This window comes from Zootoca vivipara, chromosome 6 (genome assembly GCF_965207765.1).
Source record: "Zootoca vivipara chromosome 6, rZooViv2.hap1.1, whole genome shotgun sequence".
Taxonomy (NCBI): Eukaryota; Metazoa; Chordata; class Lepidosauria; order Squamata; family Lacertidae; genus Zootoca; species Zootoca vivipara.
In genome coordinates, this window is record NC_142589.1 from 35,880,121 (window position 1) to 35,900,410 (window position 20,290).

General features: G+C 45.1%; 1 protein-coding gene across 1 annotated transcript; it reads left to right on the forward strand.

Moving 5' to 3' along the window:
• Nucleotides 1-10,919: 10,919 nt before the first annotated feature.
• Nucleotides 10,920-20,280, forward strand: GINS2 (GINS complex subunit 2). The gene is made up of 5 exons (XM_035120012.3): nucleotides 10,920-11,355; nucleotides 13,533-13,647; nucleotides 15,306-15,405; nucleotides 17,231-17,357; nucleotides 19,035-20,280. The coding sequence occupies exons 1-5, from the start codon at nucleotides 11,266-11,268 to the stop codon at nucleotides 19,158-19,160; spliced, it is 558 nt and encodes a 185-aa protein (XP_034975903.1). The 5' UTR covers nucleotides 10,920-11,265; the 3' UTR covers nucleotides 19,161-20,280.
• The last annotated feature ends 10 nt before the right edge of the window (nucleotides 20,281-20,290 follow it).

The following is a 20,290-nucleotide window of genomic DNA, read 5'->3' on the forward strand; positions in this document are numbered from 1 at the left end:
GGAAGCATCTTACTATCCCATTTGTAAGGGACCAATACAATATTTGTGGCCACTATTTTTTTGTTTCTCTTCACACATGAAATTCCACAAGAGTGAGGAAAGTGGGAATACTACATTGCCTAAGGCAGGGGTAGTCAACACTGTGCCCTCCCAATGTTGTTGATCTCCAGCTCCCATCAGCCCCAATCAGCATGCCCAATGGTCAGGGATGATGGGAGTCGTAGTCCAACATCATATGGGAGGGCACTGCATTGGCTGACCCTGCCTCAAGGGAAGATTGAATCCTTCTTGTTAGAGCTTTATTTAAGCTAGGTTTTTAAAAATGTTTTTAAAAAGGCCACAAAATGGTTCAGGCATAGCTGGGAGAACTGTTCTTCACTAGCCAGGAATTGCTCTCCACTAGCAACGTTACTGGCACTAGCCAATAGGATTCTGCAACCACAGCCTACAGCATGCAGACAGTAACAATGGACACACTCATGGGGGTTGTTGGGGTTGCGAGGTAATCCCATTTTCCCAGCCACAAAATATTTCTGTTTTCAGTGCTGAGGAAATGTGATCTTCCCCACAATTGAATACCATTGTTTTACAGAAGCCTTATGGGATGTTGTGCACCACAGATGTCTGAAAACAACTGTGGATTTATTGCATGGGGATAATGGTTGTCTGTAATATGAGCTGAAAACGAGAGTACATCAATGTTTGATTCAATTAAGACTGACTTTATTTGATCAGTTTTTAATGACTCATCCGTCCTTTCCCACAACCAAATCTTTAGGTTCAATACTGTATCAGGGAATCTCAAATAGCCATACAGATTTTGACTTGACTTCAGAAGCATCAAAAACTTCTCATCCATGCAGCAAATTAAACCCAATCAACCTCCATACGCAATTGCAGAGCGCCTAGGATTCTTGCAGGCACTTATTAAATATTATTGTATTATTAGAGATGGAATGATTGTTGGAATGAGCATCAGATTATTGCATACCTAGATTGCTATCAGCTATGTAAGAAAATTGGATGTCATTTCCTGCCTTCCCCCCTTTTTTATAATATTTGAGAACCGTACATTTAATTTCTACCATTATTTTTTAGAGGGATGCAAACATCTGAGTTTGGTGGAAGAATATTTTGTTTCAGCCTTAGCATGGATTCTAGACTTTGTGAGCTGGCATGGATGTTTGCTTCCAAAATAAAAATAAAAATGTTTTCCAAGTCTCTGGGAGGGGAGGGATATTTATAAAGCATCATGGTTTTATTACACATAAAAATCTCCCACTTGGTTTTATGAACTGGTTGTCAATTCTTTTCAGATCAGGGTACGTTAAACAAGAACAGTGTCTGGGAACTATTATCCTTCCTAGAGATCTGGCAAATCAGACCTGGATCCAGTGATAAAAAAAAAAGCCTTTCTAGGTGATTATGTGGCATTTTGTGATGTCAGGGATTATTTAACTGTGATTCCTGCATTGCAGGGGTTGAACTAGATGATCCTTGGGATACCTTCTAACGCTGCAATTCTATTATTCTAATTAAGAAGCAGCTCCTCACTAATCCCACAAACATGATGAACGGGAAGCAATGGAACAAGCAGACCCCAAACTGAGAATCATCCTCTGGCTTCAATGGTCTTGGGAGGAGAGGATGATGGCTCACCCCCCCCCCCACGTGCTGCCTCTTCTTTGCCCCATTGCATGAATAAATAGAAAACGAAATGCTGCATATTAGCAGTCATGTTCTTGGGTGACATTCTGTAATCCAGCTCAGAGGCGGACGAAGAAGAAGACAGCTTATCATTTAAACTGTTGGTGTGAACTAGGAACCGCATCAAGGAAAAGGAAGTAAGTATCTAGCCACTGCTTAATTCCCCACTCTCCAAATTATCTGACTTCCTCTGGCATGAACAAATTTAAACACCTCATTATTACCTCAAAAGTGGGTGGAGGAACACATGTGAATTGCCCCTTTGTCCTGTACGCTAGACATGCACCTGCTTCTATTCTCCATCCAGTCAAGCAAAAACATGTACGGCGAGTGTGTGAAGCTGTTGAAGGGTGTGGCCTGGGGAGAGTCCTGAGGGCCAGATAGGCCTGGAGGGCCACATCCAGACCATGGGCCTGATATTCCTCATCCTTCGTTTACTCCGTTAAAGGTTCTTTGGAATCCACTGAGATGGGAGACACTGTCCAAAATCCAGCGCTGTTGGGATGCGGCTATAATTGTTCCAATAACAACATAGCTGTGATCAAAGCATGTGGTTTGTTCAGAAGTGAACGAGCTGCTGTTGCTAAGAGACCTCAAAGGCAGTTCAATTTCCTTCCACCACCCAGGACCCTATCTTCCCCCACCCCCAATAATCAAAAGAGACAAAAATCAGGAAATAGAACAATATTTTACTTTGTCTGAATCTGCTCCTCCTTGAGCGATCAGCCACCTTGCACAAATCCACAGATAGCCTTCTTGCCAGAGCATTTGTGCTTATCTTAAAGCACAACACAACAAGAAGAAAATCTGTGCTGCAAATTCTCTGGCGTCCTCAGCTTCCTTTTCAGATTTCAGCTACAGTACTTTGGAATAAAATTGCCTTTCTTATTTCTCAGCAACACAGGCTGAGCAAAACACTAATTAGGCTTTGTGAAGAAGGGAGGAGGACTCTAGGACCCTGTCAGAGTCCTCATGCCTCTTTTCCAAAGCCCTGCAGCTTGCTTACCTGGCTTTGGGAAGGCATCACAAGGCCAGGCTTGTGGGGTGGGGGCCTCGAAGGTTTCTGAGGGGTGCCCAAAAAGGCCTTAAGGACCAGATGAGGTCCCCATGCTGTGTTAGACTGCCCTGGCCTAAACTGCAACTTCCTACGACTATGGCTGCATAATTTGCGCTTTCCAAAACAATATATGAATTGAAGCACAGCCATCCTCCAGAATCCACACTTCTCTGGATTTTGCAATGCACGTCCAAGTAAAGCATATATGTAAGAAAATGTGCATTGGTAAAAGCAATATACAAAAGTGCATTACATTAGGGGACATGTAAATACTAGGAAATGTGTGCTCTGCAAAGAGGTGTATATTAAGCATGATTACATACAGAAATGTGAATATGAGGAGAAAGTCACCCAGAAATAGTGATGAATTTTTATGAGGACCTTAAAAAAAAATCCCCAAACTGTGGGGAACTGCTTAAGGCTGGGAAAATGAGAAAAGGAGAGAGTTTGGCAGATTAGTCTCTAATAGTGACTATGGCAGACTGGGCACTATATCAAGAGCATAGAAAATCCTATTTGGTGGTCTGCAAACATGGCTCAGCTGTTATGTGTGTGGGGTGTGTGTGTGTGTGTTAATCCAGCTGTTCATATCATTTCAAACCATCCCATGCTTCCAGTAAGGTATAAATAGCATTTTGGTTGGGGTTTCTTCCCCATCACCTTTTTCTCCACCCCTGCCCCCCTGTGGATTCTAAACTAAATGAAACTAAACTAAACAGGAAGAGAATAGGTAAACAAACAGTGAGGCTGATAGATTGAATCCAATGAAAATCAGTGTCATTTGCAAACCAGACCATTCCACCTGACCCCCAGCTGCACATACACAGAGCGACAACATGGCCTGGTGAAAGAATATGTTAGTTGAGGCTTTGCAACAAGGAACAGGGTTCATCTGAAGCCTCTGGGAAGGGTGTGTGTGTGTGTGTAGGGGGAGGGTGTAAAAACAGATGGAAATTTAATTTTTTAATGGCAGCAGCAGATGGCAAAAGACACCAAAGTGTATTCACACCATGTCAGAGCTGTTTATAGGCTGCCTGGCTACACTGCAGTGCATTCCAATCGGGTTTAGATTATTGCTCCCCAGAGACAGGCAGGCGATTGGCTTTTGAAGAGCAGCGTATTATTTTCCCTGTGTACAAATCCTGGAAATAAAAATTTAACTATAGTTGCGGAAGCGGATGAGGGAAAGATTTAAAATAAGCTATGTGAGGATCAGAAATCCGCTGGGCATCTTTCCCTAGGGAAGGGCAGGGGAAAATAAAGAATTGCCAGCTTGTAGTTTTATTTGACTGGTCTGGTTCCTGTGCCCTCAACCATTGCCCAGACATGCTAAAATACATGCAGGTGCACCGCCTCCCACCTCACCCCGCAACCTTCCCACATCATCGCTAAGAGCAGCGCTTGAAGAAATATCCTTCTTTGGAACACAGCCAAAGCCAATGATACAAAAACCAAAGCAATTTGTGCAAATGGACTTACCATGCACAGAGCTGCTCAATTTGTAAGATTGATGCCGGGTGAGAGATTTGAGAGTTTTTGTTTTGTTTTGGAGAGACAGAGGGTTGGTGTTTTTTGTTTGCCTGGTATGTTTTCTCACCCCAGATTCTGCACAAAGCAAGCCTTCTTTTGTCATCCTCTGCCCAAAAAATTTGTCTGGTACATGATGGAACAGATGGAGCAGCGCATGCCAGCTAGGCTTCCAGGGGTGGGTGTAAGGAGGAGAGTTGAGGAAGCCTGGAAATAGGGCAGGCTGATGACAGCAAAGCAGAGATTGGAAGGGAAAAAGAGGGCAACTTGCTTGCTGGAGGTCCAGGTTCAATCCCCGGCACCTTCAAGTATACCACTGGGAAAGACTGCTGCCTGAAACCTAGAGAGTTGCTGCCAGTCAGTTTTAACAATACTGAGCTAGATGAATGGAATGTAGTATAAGGCAGCCCCCTACATGCTGTGTCTGTGTGTGTGTGTGTGTGTGTTACTTGCAATAACTCAGGGGTAGAGCACCTGCACTGTGCACAGGTGGTCTCAGGATCAATTCCCATAATCTCCTGGTAGGGCTGGGAACTCAGGAGAGCTGCTGCCAGTCAGTGGAGAGAATACTAAGCTGGCTGGACCAATGATAGAACTCCGTATAAGGCAGCTTCTTGTGTTCCTGCTTGACATGCACTGGTTCACTTTGTCTTCATGACTGCTCATTGGTCATTGTAGATCTCATTGGCATTGGTAGATCTCAAAGACATGTCATAGGCTTTCCTAGCTCTTATCCTTGTAATGGGGCAGGAGAACGGGGGGGGGGGGGGTGTCACATCTGGCAACCAATGTGCCCCTAGGGTTTCAGATAGTACATGGGTAGATGAGTCTAAAACGCCCAGGACACAAATTTTCATAACCCTGTAGTAGCGATGGTGGCTCATTTGCCAGACACAATGTATTTAGCCTTAATTCTGGAAATATATACAGTGGTACCTCGGGTTAGGGACCCAGGTGGTGCGGTGGGTTAAACCACCGAGCCTAGGGCTTGCTGATCAGAAGGTCGGCGCTTCGAATCCCTGTGACGGGGTGAGCTCCCGTTGCTTGGTCCCAGCTCCTGCCAACCTAGCACTTCGAAAGCATGTCAAAAATGCAAGTAGATAAATAGGAACTGCTACAGCGGGAAGGTAAACGGCGTTTCCATGTGCTGCTCTGGTTTGCCAGAAGCGGCTTTGTCATGCTGGCCACATGACCTGGAAGCTGTACGCCGGCTCCCTTGGCCAATAATGCGAGATGAGCGCTGCAACCCCAGAGTCAGTCACGACTGGACCTAATGGTCAGGGGTCCCTTTACCTTTACCTCGGGTTACAAACACTTCAGGTTACAAACGCTTCAGGTTACAGACTCCGCTAACCCAGAAATAGTACCTCAGGTTAAGAACTTTGCTTCAGGATGAGAACAGAAATCGTGCTCTGGCGGCGTGGCGGTAGGAGGAGCCCCCATTAGCTAAAGTGGTGTCTCAGCTTAAGAACAGTTTCAGGTTAAGAACGGACCTCCGGAACAAATTAAGTTCTTAACCAGAGGTACCACTGTACTCAATTCTGACCAAACTAAGCCTCCTTTTTAGACTCGTAAGCTCACATACTAGCGGGGCTTGCCGATCAGAAGGTCGGCGGGTCAAATCCCTGCGACGGGGTGAACTCCCAGTGTGTCACGGTCCGGTCGGTGGGCGTCAGGACCAGAGGCAAGATGGTGGTGAAAAAGCAGGAACAGGTGCAGGGCTGAGGGTCCAGCAGCAGGCAGTTGCAGGGTCAAGGAGCAAGGCAGAGACGAAGGTCCATGGGGCATGAAGCAAGGCGAAGGCTCAAGGAACAAGAAGCAAGGCGAAGGTCCAAGGGTCGAGGAGCAAGGCGAAGGCAAAGCAAGGGTCCCAGGAGCAAGGAGCAAGGAGCAAGGCGAAGGTCCAAGGAACAAGAAGCAAGGCGAAGGTCCAAGGGTCGACAAGGCGAGGGTCCAATGAGCAGGAGGCCAGATACAACCAGGCAGGGATAGCGTTGCTGTGGCAAAGAGCTGAAGGGAAATGCTGGGCTTTTATCCCTCCCAGCTCCTGCCACCAGGTGCAGTGAGATCTCAAGTGGCCTCACCTGGGTGACTACTCCTTGCCTCTCCAGCACAAGCTGATGTCTTCAGCTGTGTGGCCACGCCTTGCTTCCCCAGCACAAGCTGAGGCAGGCCCCAGTCCTGCAAAGCCCCAGAGCCTGACTCCTGCCCATACTACTGACACATTGCTCGGTTCCAGCTCCTGCCAACCTAGCAGTTTGAAAGCACAAAGTACAAGTAGATAAATAGGTACCACTCCAGCAGGAAGGTAAACGTTCTTTCTGTGCACTGCTCTGGTTCGCCACATGACCCGGAAGCTTTACGCCGGCTCCCTCGGCCAATAAAGCGAGAGGAGCGCCACAACCCCAGAGTCGTCCGTGACTGGACCATAACGGTCAGGGGTCCCTTTACCTTTATCTTACCCAAATACTATCTGAAACCAAAGGGGCATTTCAGTGCTGCTAACTGACGTCACCCCCAGACTTTCTCTCAAGACAGACGGAAGCCAACATCAACTTTTGTTATGCTTGTAATTATGTATTTTCTCATGTTGTAAGTCAACTGCCTTGAGCATGATTCTAACTATGGAAAGGTGGCACACAAATAAAATGATGGATGGATGTATAGACACTTAAAAAACAACAACAGGTTGAATGGGGACCTTATCTGCTTTAACCCAGAAGATGAAAGTTTCTTCTTTTAGGGACTTGTGGGGAAGGGACTGAATAGACGCCTGAAGGGCTGATCCAGGCATGACAAGACATTTCAGTCTCAGGAACAGAAGGAAGATTATTGTTACCTTCCCAACTCTCCAATCATAATCACTTACAATCTTTATTAATGCAACACAAAGATGAAATGATAAGATCTAAGGTGATAAGAGGGATCACCTCCCACCCCCTCAAAAATATTATTTAGGAGGCAGTGACTATTACCCCTGACCCCGATCCTTCTTATTCACTCCCTGTTGCATCAAGGTTTGTGCTACAGCAGAGATATAAAGGCAGAAGAATAAAGCAGTATTTTGAAGAGGATTGCATGGATGGATTATTAAATAGACCTGTCACAGCTAATATTGTTGGAAGGCTTTCAGTTTCCATGGCGACAGGCTAACTGCTCAGTTGACAATGCTCTAAATCACTCTTCAGTGAAAGCCACCCTTTCCCCCCCTTGACTCAGAACTTTGGACATTAATATGTCTCTGAAGAGTGCCTAAAGATTGTTGTGTCGTTATTTATCCCTTCAACAATTCCTGGTTGTTGTTTTCAGGGAAAACATATGGAAGTTTACTTAGCAAGTGAATTAATTTTAACACCCATTTGTGCATGCACTTTACACATGAAAACAGAGTGCATAGTGTTGCTGTGCCTGAGACAAGCCAGTCACAAGTCCTGGCAGCCACCCATCTATAAGATGCAGCTTTTTTTCTGCATCTGAAGTGCTGTTTTCTATCAGAAGGAAGTTGAATCTTCCGCACAACAGTGGATGCTCATCATTGAGTTGCTGCAAGCTTAGTCTTACCAGATGCAGGCTTTTCATTGTGCTTTCCTGTGACCACAAGCCCCTGCCATTGTAGGAACAGAACTTTGATGGAACAAGTGCAATGGGGTCTGTACACAGTAAGTGCAACCATGCAGCAATTCCTACCCTTGCCAACTTGAGAGCCACCACAGAAAATGCCCTGTCACAAACTGCCACCGCCTCCTGAACCCCACCCAGTGACAGAATATAAGCCCTCCTGGATCAGGCCAGTGGCCCATCAAGTGCAGCATCCAGTTCTCACAGTGGCCAGCCAGATGCTAATGAGAAGCCTGCAAACCGGACCTGGGTGCTCTCTTTGATTGTGATTCCTAGCAACTGGTATTCAGAGGTCATCACCTCCTACAGTGGATATAGCCATCATGATAGACTTATCCCCCATGAATTTGCTCTAGTTAATATATGTATTGTACTTGTTTTTATATATGCAATTGCACCATATTGTCTTTATTGTACTGTGAAATCAATTCAAGACGCTTCGTAAGAAGTGTTTCATAAGTGAAATTAAAAATAGTCTCTTTTAAAGTCACCCCAGTTGGGGGCCAGCACCACATCACGTGGGAACTGTATCTTGTGAAATGTGTGTAAAGACACAGGAATGGTGCTTTGAAATTGCAAAGTTGTGCTTTTAGCTTCTTTCCTACCAGATCCCTTGCTGTCACCTGTCATCTGGTAAGCGTGTGCTCTGAGGAATTCAGGGGTTCCTCAATAACAAGATGTCAATGAAATGATTTTCAAACACTTTACTGTATTTAAATATAGAAATCTTAAATAAAGCAAGAAAAGCAATGGCATACAGATGAGATTAATCATATTTTTCAGCAAATATCGCAAGAAACAAGAAATGAAGAAGCTCCCATGGAATATGCTTTGTCCAACAGTTACCTATCTTGTCCTGCAATGTGAAACTAGAACATAATGTTATGAGTTGGGGAACAGAGGAGGAAAAGGTTGCATGTGAGATCCTACTAACCCCTGGACCAAGCAAGTGCTAAATATAAGCCAGGATAGCTTCCTGTGTTGAGGCTATAGCCCATGACGGGCCATTAAAGAAACAAAGGAAAGGGGTTATGTGTGAGATTGCAGCTCCTAGTTAGAAAGATGAAGCCAGAGTTTGGAGTTCAGTTGCACTGCAGTGATGTGATCCAGAAGTAAAGCAGCAAGCTGGAGAGACAGTCAGGCAAGAGACATCCCCAGCCCTACCAGCCACAGCCAATAGTTAAGAATTATGGGAATTGTAGTCCACAGGTTCCGCTTCCACATTAAAGGATCAAATCACACTCAGGCTTTGCTATCAGATCCTGATTGTTGTGAAACAAGGCAGTAAGACAAGAAGGGCCCAAGCACATGAGCCAGAGACCACAAACTGGAAAACCCCCAATATAGTTCAGGGGGTGGGGGAAAGCAAACTAAAACCTCCAGCCAATAGGTGCCTGGGCAATGTGTCCCGCTTTTCTGCATTGTCAGCATTTTGCATTGCGGAAACGGCAAGTCCTCCGCTCGTGGCTCTTCCTGCAGCTTGCACATTTCTCCTATTCCGGCCGAGGCTGTTGTGGTGGGCGTGCAGCTTGTGTGCACCACTGCACTTGGTGCACATCCTCCCGGTCGGATTCTGAGTCGTCGGTGAGGTCCTCGTGGTGGACCCTCGGTTGGGATGACGAGTTCGACCTGAATCCTTGCGCTGACCTCTCGGTGGCTTCGGTTGCCAGGGCCCCCCTAGGGCAACCTGGAATGTCAGGTCCTTCTCGTCCCTCAGGCCACCCACAAGGCGGTCGTGGAGCATGTTCTGCAGCTCTGTGAAGTTGCAGAGCTGGGCGGCCTGGTGGAGGGAGGTCACATACCTGGTTATGGTTTCTTCAGGGGCCTGCCACTTGCGTAGAAGGCATTGCGACACGTTACCACCAAGGGCTGTGGCAAGAAATGCCCCTTCAGCCGTTCCATTATCGCAGGTGTGAGGAGGACTCGGGTGATCTCAAAACGTTTCTTCTCCGCAGACGCTGAAGAATGTCACCCTCTTCTTGGCTGCGTCGGTGACGTCCTTTGCCTCCAGGAGGAACTGAAAACAGGTGGCGTCTCCTTCCCAGTCTCCTGAGGCTGGGTTGAACGGCATGAAGCTGTTGTCTGTTGCCATTCTGGGTCCTTGGGTCCCAGAGTTGTAGCCTGGATGCGTGGTGCGATTGCCAGTGGTGGCTGCAGTGCAGTACACAGCGGACAGCTCAGCGGGATCCCACTTTCGTTGCCAGTGAAATATATTCGGAGTTGCATAGTGATTTCATGCTCTTTATTGCAGCTCATAAAACAGTGAATCTCCCCACAAACCTCAGGCTATATATACATTATTTACACAATGTCTGATTGACTGATTCTGTTTCGCCCCTGGAGCTTGATTGGGCTGTTGCTGCAGGCCAATCAGGTTGTTGCATTCTAGGATCCTACCTGCCTATTGTTCTAGGATCCAAGCTTACTACATAACAGGCGCCAACTAAACGCCCCAGCCTCCTGGCGTGTAGGGTTGCCAGACTCAATAGAGGACAGGACTTCTGTGCCTGTAATTGCCCTGCTCTCTTTTGAGTCTGGAAACCTTAAAGAGAAACCAGAAGACCCTTTGTTTAATTTCCAAGCAAAGGGTCTGCTGATTTCTCTTTAAGGTTTGCAGACTCAAAAGAGAGCACGGCAATTAAAGGCACAGGAGTCCTGTCCTCTATTGAGTCTGGCAACCCTAGTGGCGTGCGAGTGAGGGGGTGGAATATCCAGGACTTTTCATAGGAAGGAGCAGCTGGGAGTGAACGGGGCTTGCTCTTGGTATCCAATCAGCTCCAGGGCTGATACCTCAGGCAGGGAATGAGCGCGGAAAGAAAAGTCGGAGACTTTCCTATCGTAGGGAGTAGGCGGGCGGCGCTCATGTGTTGCCTGAGCGACATGCGCCACTACCCGGGGGGCGGGGGCAAGAAGGGAGGATTGTGCGCGCGAGAACCTTTCAAATGAGGAAGATAGAGTAGTGGGCGGTGCTTATTTTCCCACACTAACCAATGAGGGGCTCCTTTAACTCAGGGCGCGAATGACCGCGCGAAAAAAAAGAGGCAGAGATTTTTCATACCGTAAGCGGTAGGCGGGGCCTTGCTTTTGCTCTCTGGCCAATCGCAGGCTCTACTGCCTCAGACGGGGAGAGGAAACTTTGCGCGCGCGAGAGACACTTACCTATAACAACGGAAAGTGCGTAGTAGGTGGGGCTTGTTTTCCCTCCTCAACCAATGAGAGACGTAGTCACCTCAGCGTTTCGTGGTCGCGAGCGCTGAGGCGGCGCGCTTTTTGCTTCTTCCGCCGTCTCCCCTCACGGTGCTCCTGGGGCGGTTTTGAGGCCTAGCTTCTGCAAAGACGCCTCTTTTCGTCTTCCGATGGATCCCGCCGAGGCCGAGTTCCTGGCCGAGCAGGAGCTGGTCACCATCATACCCAACTTCAGCATGGACCGGATTTACCTCATTGGGGTGGGTCGGCAGCGGAGGGAGCCCGGCTCGCGGGACGTCGGAGGCGGGTAGTCATGAAATGCCGACCGAGGTCGAAGTGTGAGGAAGAGAACATTACTGTATGGGATGGAAGCAAAGGGGATAAGAAAGAAGTGGGGCGGCCGGCGTGGGATGGGAGACCAGCGTTTAAAAGACGAAATAATGGAGCGGTGGGCGAGCCCTTGCGGTTAATTAATAGTAATGTTTTATTAACGGTGTAGTTGTGCTATATATTCCGCTAATAAGTACCCCGAACGAATAAAAAGAGGGCAGGGGAAAAGCACACCCAATAAGTTTTTTTTATTACTGCTTATACCTCGCCTTTGAATAACGCAGGCAGCTCTTGAAAAGAGGGAAGACGCCATGAAAAAACTCACGACTCTTAGCACTTTATGGAAACAACGCTTAAAAAATTAAGAATTTGAAATTGAGTAAGAGTCAACTTTATTATCATATTAACCAATAAAAAGTGAGCCTTACGCTGCTTTGGAAGACAGAGTTGTAGTCAACGAAGTGCTACTCAAGAGTAGACCCATTGAAATTAATGAATCCAAGTTGCATCTATTTATTGCCTTTTTAATTTTAGCAGGTCGTCTGTGCATATGACAAAGTTGGCTTGCAGCACTAATAAATCTGTTACAGCTTTATTTATAGTTTACTTTTCACCATGCAGTCCCAATACAAAGTTGCATACTGCTTTAAACAGCACACTAGCTGCATCGTGCTGCATAACAACACCAATAGATTGTAAACGCAAAACACAAAACCATCAGCAACACTCCAGAGTGAGTGGTACACTTAACTTGACCTTTGCTGGGGGTGGATGCAGCTCTAAAGCTCTGAAAGGAGTACATTCCACAACTTGGAGGCCACCCCAGAGACGCTCCTTCCATGTACCACCACCCCACAAGCTTAACAGGATGGTGAAACTGCCTGCTGGGCTTTCCTGCAGATCTTAAGACAGGTTTATAAGGGAGGATGTGCTTTTTATTTTGGGATTGCAGATTGTTTCGGGCTTCATATGCCAGGGCAAGAGCCATGAATTGGGATGTCTTCCCTCCTTGGCATTGTGTTAAAACACACCTGAATGTTCCAGACCAGCAAATGGCTAAAACCTAAGCTGTAGAGTTGATCACATTTTCTGATGATCAGTTAAGCAAGGGCATTTGATTAGCAGCACCTGTCTGCTACTTAGCCTCTTAATTCCTATGGAAGCAGAAAGGGTGTACAGTACCTAGTTTTCCACACATCTTCTCCATTTTAACTTGATTTTTGTTAAATAAATAATGACACGGTGTAATATGTCATGTTTTGTTGTTCATCTGAGATTTTATTCACCTAATTTTAAGACCTGCTAAGGAACAGATGATTATTATTTTGACCTGACATGTAAAACCACAGAATTCAAAGAGCGTGTACTTTCTTTTCCCCAAGACTGTACTTGGGTGTTGCAAAACATATAGTATTCTCTTTTTGCTACAGTAGGGTAATAATGTGTGTTGCAGTTATTTATATCCCACATTTCAGGATAAAAATCCTTTGAAGGTGGCTTTAAAGAAATTCCCACAAGACAGTTTATTGTATTGTAGGGGAGACAGGGAACATGTTGATAATGACTTTGCCTGGCTCCCGTTTCTCCTGCAGTCCTCCATACATGGTCGTGTCTTTTGAATATATTAAAGAATAAACATACAGAAACAGAATTAAAAATCACAGATGAAATGAGGGAATGACCTATTTGTGGTCATTGATAATATAACTACTGTATATCTGAATGGAAACACATTGGCTGCTCCTGCAGTAGACCGTGCTGTGCTATATGGACCACTGACCAGCTTAAGTATAATACAGTATAGCTTTGAATTATTCCCTGAAAATTCAGCTTAGTCACTTCTTCCCAGAAATGAAGCCTAAACAAGAAGATAAAGAGATTAGAATTGCCAAAAAAGAACTTATGACTTTTCCTTGTGGTGGTATACATGCTTTGTATTCAAAAGGTTTGAGGTGTTATTCCTAAGCATCTCTAGACAGGGCTGGCAAAAACTCATGTATGAAACAGTGGAGAGTTTCTCCAATGCAGTGTCAAGTCCTTGAGCTACCAGTAGATACAGTTATACAAGGCAGCTTCTTATGTACCTCATTTTGAATGTCTCACTTAGGGGGACTTGGGTCCCTTTAATCCTGGGCTGCCTGTGGATGTGCCTCTCTGGCTGGCTATCAACCTAAAGCAAAGACAGAAGTGTCGACTTATACCTCCAGAATGGATGGATGTAGGTAAGAACTATCACCTGCAAGTAAGTTATTAACTGTGAGTGGCCTCTTGCAGGAGTTGGATCTTTGCTGCTTGAGTTGAAGTTACTGGTTCTCAATTGCTAGAAGATAATAATAATAATGATAATAATAATTATAATTATAATTTATTATTTATACCCCACCCATCTGGCAGGGTTGCCCCAGCTACTCTGGGTGGCTTCTGGAAGGATATTAAAATACAATAATCTATTAAACATTAAAAGCTTCCCTAAACAGGGCTGCCTTCAGATGTCTTCTAAAAGTCTGGTACAGTGGTACCTTGCAAGACGAATGCCTTGCGCAACGAAAAACTCGCTAGACGAAAGCGTCTAGCGATTCTTTGTTGCCTCGCAAGACGAAGCTTTCTATGGCCGCGTCTCGCAAGACTTTTTTTTTGCCGTCTGCCGTTTGATTCCACAAGACGAAAATTTTTGTAAGACGGCATGACCCGTGGAACAAATTATTTTCGTCTTACGAGGTACTACTGTAGTTGTTGTTCTCTTTGACATCTGGTGAGAGGGCGTTCCACAGGGCGGGTGCCATTACCGAGAAGGCCCTCTGCCTGGTTCCCTGTAACTTGGCTTCTCGCAGCGAGGGAACCCCCAGAAGGCCCTCAGCACTGGACCTCAGTGTCCGGGCAGAATGATGGGGGGGTGGAGACGCTCCTTCATGTATACTGAACCGAGGCCGTTTAAGGGTCAGCACGAACACTTTGAATTGTGCTCGGAAACGTACTGGGAGCCAATGTAGGTCTTTCAAGACAGGTGTTATGTGGTCTTGGCGGCCGCTCCCAGTCACCAGTCTAGCTGCCGCATTCTGGATTAGTTGTAGTTTCTGGGTCACCTTCAAAGGTAGCCCCACATAGAGTGCATTGCAGTAGTCCAAGCGAGAGATAATTAGAGCATGCACCACTCTGGCGAGACAGTCCACAGGCAGGTAGGGTCTCAGCTTGCGTACCAGATGGAGCTGATAAACAGCTGCCCTGGACACAGAATTGAACTGCGCCTCCATGGACAGCTGTGAGTCCAAAATGGCCCCCAGGCTGCACACCTGGTCCTTCAGGGGCACAGTTACCCCATTCAGGACCAGGGAGTCCTTCACACCTGCCTGCCTCCTGTCTCCCACAAGATCTTTAATTGCTTTTACAATTTGTTTACCTGGCTATCCATCCACATTTATCGCTGCATCTCAGCATAGGTTTTAAAATTTTTGATTGAACGTTACAGTTTCTAAAGTTCTTAACTTGTGTGTTTTCATGGCAAATCAATATGTTTGTTCACAAAGGTGTAGAGCAGTGAGATGATTGCTCATGTTAAGCACAACTCTACCTAACTTGCTTTGTGCTATTATCACACCAGGCTTTTTGAGTCTTGATGGAGAATGGCTTCGCAATAGAGGTGCTGATTCCTTTAGGAGCCCTAGTAGTACTGTTACCGAACTTGACACATGCTAGCTAGACTAACAAATTCCTGTTAATAGCTTTTCATTTCTGAAGCTCCTCTATGGGAATGCTGTCTCCTCTTGATGCAATGTATTGATGAAGTGGTTGTTCCTGCAGGATTTATTTCTGCTGGAAGCAGGAAATTACAGCATCTAGTTCTTTGTACTGTATACCATATCTCTTTTTGATCACTTTCTAGAAAAACTGGAGCAAATTCGGGATCAGGAGCGCAAGGAAGATACTTTCACTCCAATGCCTAGCCCATTCTACATGGAATTAACAAAGTTGTTGCTGAACTAGTGAGTGTTTATTGATTTATTTCAAAAATGTATCCTGATATTCCAATGCTTTTGCCTAGCTCAGGGTAGCTTACAGTTAAAAGCCAAATCATTCCATGAAAGGAATCCTCACTGGCAAGATTTCTAGTTGACAGTTCTAATATGAACAAACAATTCAAACAATTTAGGGTCACGTTAGATTTCATCTAGATGATGAGGAATTTTATATATAAGAATGACAGCCAGGAGGGAACATTAAATGAACATTGTCCAGAGTGCTTATCAAATGCAGATGTTTATGTCTATTAGTCTGCTTAACTTTTGTTGTAATGGCACTATATCTCTCTTCTGTAACCTTTAGCTTCAAAACCAGGTTGACACAGAGTTCAATATTCTCATATGCTGTAATGTAGAATTCAACTCATCCAGTGTTTTGCAGCTTCAGATATGGGGAAAATAAACAACTGCTGCTTTAGAAGCTGATGAATATTGCTTATGTCCAGCAATTTATGAAATGAGCATACACAGTGACAATTGTTCTTTAGTAGCTTATTCTAGGAATGTAGGAAGCTTACCTTTTAAAAAGTCATGCCACTGGTCCATTTAGCTCAGTATTTTCTGCACCGACTGGCAGTGGCTTTCTTATCTTGCTTATTTCACATTAATGTTTTAGATTCAGGTAGGTAGCCATGTTGGTCTGATGTAGTCGAAATATTTAAAAAATAAAAAAATTGTCCAGTAGCACCTTAGAGACCAACTAAGTTTGTTCTGGGTATAAGCTTTTGTGTACATGCACACACAGGTATCTGAAGAAGTGTTCATGCACACAAAAGCTTACACCCAGAACAAACTTAGTTGGTCTCTAAGGTGCTATTGGACATACAGTGGTGCCTCTTTAGACGAATTTAATGCGTTCCACGGGTCTATTCTTATAACGGAAAATTCACCTAGCGAATCCCATAGGAATGCATTGAATTTTTTTTTTTGCCCATAAGAACGCATTAATCGAATTTCAATGCATTCCTATGGGAAACCGTGATTCGCTAGACGATTTTTTCGTAAAACTAATTCGTCTAGCGAGGCAACCTCCGCTAGAAAAATCCTTTCTTTAAGCGAAAATTTCGTCTTACAGGGCATTCGTTAAGCAAGGCACCACTGTATGTATGATATATATCGGGATTGTTGCAGCTACTCTTGAGTAAAGACGCTCCAGTCCGCTCTTTCTTTCAGAGTTTTATTGTGCATATTATTTACAGTGCAGAGATATCAGAAAACATGACTGCCTAGTCCGATTCAGAACCCGGCAATGGCTGCTTCCGGCTCTTCGGCCAGCATAAAAGCCTGGGCACCCCAAAGCGCCTCCCCCTAGCCCTGCGTGTGGGCACGCGCCTCAATTCGTGTGCTGGAAGGGGCTGCGTTCCTTCTCCCGTCCTTCGGCTGGAGCGTTGCAGAGGCTCTGGCACCTCACTGCGCTGTCCTTCCCCCTCTGGCCAACTGGGTCGGTGCCTAGGCTCTGACACGTCTGAGAGCCCTCTCTCCACCCCACTCCATTCCTCATTCCCTTCTCCTGACCCACTGCTAGTGCTGTCAGTGGGCGAAGTGCTGGTCAGGATGACTGGGGGAGGGTCCCTCTAAGGAGTCCCCCCCCCAACATGTTTTAATTAGTTTTAGAATATGTAGTGCTGTTTTAATATGTTGTGATGGTATAGTGGAAGGTAGTTTTGAAATACTTTGAAATACTTATAAAATATCTAGAGGTGCCAGGGACCATTTGCATGCAAAGCAGATGCTCTACCACTGAAGTAAAGTTCTTCACCCATTCTGAAAACTTTCCTTTCTCCATTAGTGCTGTGGACAATATTCCAAAGGCAGATGAGATCCGAACATTGGTTAAGGATACCTGGGACACTCGAATTGCGAAACTCCGGTTGTCTGCTGATAGCTTTGTTAGACAGCAGGAAGCTCATGCCAGGGTAAGAGGAATCTATGTTGAGCTGCTAATTTTTGTAGTGTAGTACATGAAAATATATGAGTACAGTCATACCTCATGTTGCGTCTGCTGCGGGTTGCGTTTTTCCAGGTTACGAACACTGCGGACCTGGAAGTGTTTACTTCCGGGTTTTGCCGCATGCGCAGAAGCATTCTGTGTGCTTCGCACATGTGCAGAAACATTCTTATCACACTTTCATGCATGCGCAGAAGTGCTGCTCCCGGAACAGATTGGGACAGCAACCCGAGGTACCACTGTAGTGCATGTTCAAGCAGTGTGTTGTGGGAGTCATCTAAAATTGATAGTGAAAGTGGCAATGGATTCCTAGTTAGCAAGAAATGGCGGCAGCAGGTCTGCTTTTTGTTTTGATTGCTGCTCTTCTGACACTGATTTATACTTGCAAGCATTGTATAGTCTTTTGCATGAATGTTTGCAACTTTGCTTTGAATGTTATGAATCAACTGTGCACTGCATCTTTCTTATTGAATGATGATATGCATTGATCTTGCCATTATGTAGAGCACTAGAGAGCTCCAGTCAAATGCATGAAGCAAGCCTATTCTTGAAATACTTTTGTATATGTGCTCCCATAATCTGTATTATGTGAAACCACTCTATTTTCTAGTTTGGTTCCATATCAGGATGTTGGGACATATACTGTATAAACATCATGTATGTACTGTATGTGAAACAGTTCATATACTACAGCAGCCTTTCCCAATCCTGATGTTTTACCTACAACTCTCACCACATCCCTGTCTGTCAGGCTGGCTAGGACTGATGGTCTAAAACAGGCATCCCCACACTGCGGCCCTCCAGATGTTTTGGCCTACAACTCCCATGATCCCTAGCTAACAGGACCAGTGGTCGGGGAAGATGGGAATTGTAGTCCAAAACATCTGGAGGGCCAAAGTTTGGGGATGCCTGGTCTAAAACAAGGGAGCTAGGTTGGGGAAGGCTGCACTGCATGTGGCTGGGGTCCCATTACCTTCTCCCAAATTGTGTGAGCAAAAATTAAATGGAACACAACAACTGGACTGGATTAGTAGGCTATCTTTGTTGTAGTCCATTTGGAATATTTGGGGATAATTTTCAAGGCTGAGAATTTAGGAGGAAATAAATGTATAAATCAGGCATGGGGTCCCATTACCTTCTCCCAAATTGTGTGAGCAAAAATTAAATGGAACACAACAACTGGACTGGATTAGTAGGCTATCTTTGTTGTAGTCCATTTGGAATATTTGGGGATAATTTTCAAGGCTGAGAATTTAGGAGGAAATAAATGTATAAATCAGGCACGGGGAACCTGTGACCCTCTAGATGTTGCTCGATTCTACTACCCATCAGCTCCTGGCAATGTGTCCGTTTTCATGGATGATAGGAGCTGTGAGTCCCAACAATTAAAGGGTCACAGGTTTCCCATCCTTGGGGTAAATGAAACTAGGGGACCTCTTCCCTTAGTCAATAGAAACACCATCTAATCTTACATGCATAAATGTCACTAAGCCATGCAATTATGTGAACTAGAAACATACTTACTGAAACTATTGAGGGGTACAACCAGATTCTGCTATTCCTTACGTGATCAAATAGGTATGTATTTTTTTTTACAAATTTTGTGCATATTGTTTTGTAACATTTGTTCTTTCTCTCTTATAAGCTGGATAATCTGACTCTAATGGAGATCAACACTACTGGGGCTTTCCTTACTCAAGCTTTAGATCATATGTACAAGCTCCGTACAAATCTCCAGCCTGGAGAAAGTGCCCAGTCTCAGGACTTTTGACAACCGAAATCTTCCATGAAATGCATTCTGACGTTCTGCTTCTCAGCAGTTTTTCCTGAGCTTTAGGCAGCTGCCTCTGTGAAATATTGGTCTTCAGTACTCCTATAAGATTGTATTGAAGACAAAGATGATGTCAGGGGAAGTTTCAGTGTAACATATCCTCTTGTGGACAAATACTGGAAAACTAAGGCTGATCCAATCCGCCAGCAGCACAGGGGTTTGTATCTATCCTCAGCAATTGGGATGCACAGTCTTTTGTGACAATAGCTCTCTTCAGCAAACAGATGATCCTGTGCAACAGTCCTCTCAGCTCCTGTGTGACTGTCATTCCAAGATGAATTGGCTGCAACTCTTTGCAGTTGTCTTGCTACTTTGTTGGATTGCTTTACTCTCAGTCTAAAACTAGAAGAAAATGAATTGATCCTTCTCCACAGGACTCACTTCCTCAGTGGGCCCTTATTTTCAGAAGCCTCTGGGAAAGATGACAGAGTGAGACTATTTTAAACACCTGGCTGCACAGCACTGCTGTGAGCCTGCCTGGGGAGTGATAACCCATCTTTCCAGCAGGGCACTGTGTGCTTCCACTGTGATATCACTTACTGCAGTCTATTTGTCAACTGTCCTCAAGAGATAAAGGATCCTCTCTGGTTGCTTTGTCAGCAACCATTGAAGTGAACAGCTTTGTGTACGTGTGTCTGCAGAAAGTGAGAACGTGCCTTGTTTCTGTTTTCCACAGAGTAAATTGATTTGTTTTGTGTACCTGCTTTTTATCTCTGCTGTAGACTCTTTGCTCTAAATTTCCTAAAGCCAGTCACTTGCTGGTCAGAATCTACCCCATTTTAATTGTGTAGGTATTCATTGGCTGATAGGACTCAGGCCCTCATCATACAGCGAGTGTTCCTACCTGTCTGGTTTGTAACCTTTTATAGCTGTTGGTATGGGCAGAAGGGAAGAAAATAATAAAGAGGAGAGTGTAGTCCAAATACTGTTATGTTGACACTTGGCAATGAGGCAGATTTTTAACTAGACTGCAGTAAAATGTACATTCTTTAGGCAGCAACACACTGACCTCTGCTGGCTGTGTGCAAGATACTTGATCATTAAAGTAGTTCTTCAAAAAGTATTGTGAT

Bases quoted from the DNA above. Each gene is read 5' to 3' on its own strand.
- GINS2 (XM_035120012.3), top strand. From the start codon at position 11,266: ATGGATCCCGCCGAGGCCGAGTTCCTGGCCGAGCAGGAGCTGGTCACC. The intron at 13,648-15,305 runs GTAAGAACTATC...ATCACTTTCTAG, and splicing joins TCCAGAATGGATGGATGTAG to AAAAACTGGAGCAAATTCGG. The intron at 17,358-19,034 runs GTAAGAGGAATC...CTCTCTTATAAG, and splicing joins AGCAGGAAGCTCATGCCAGG to CTGGATAATCTGACTCTAAT.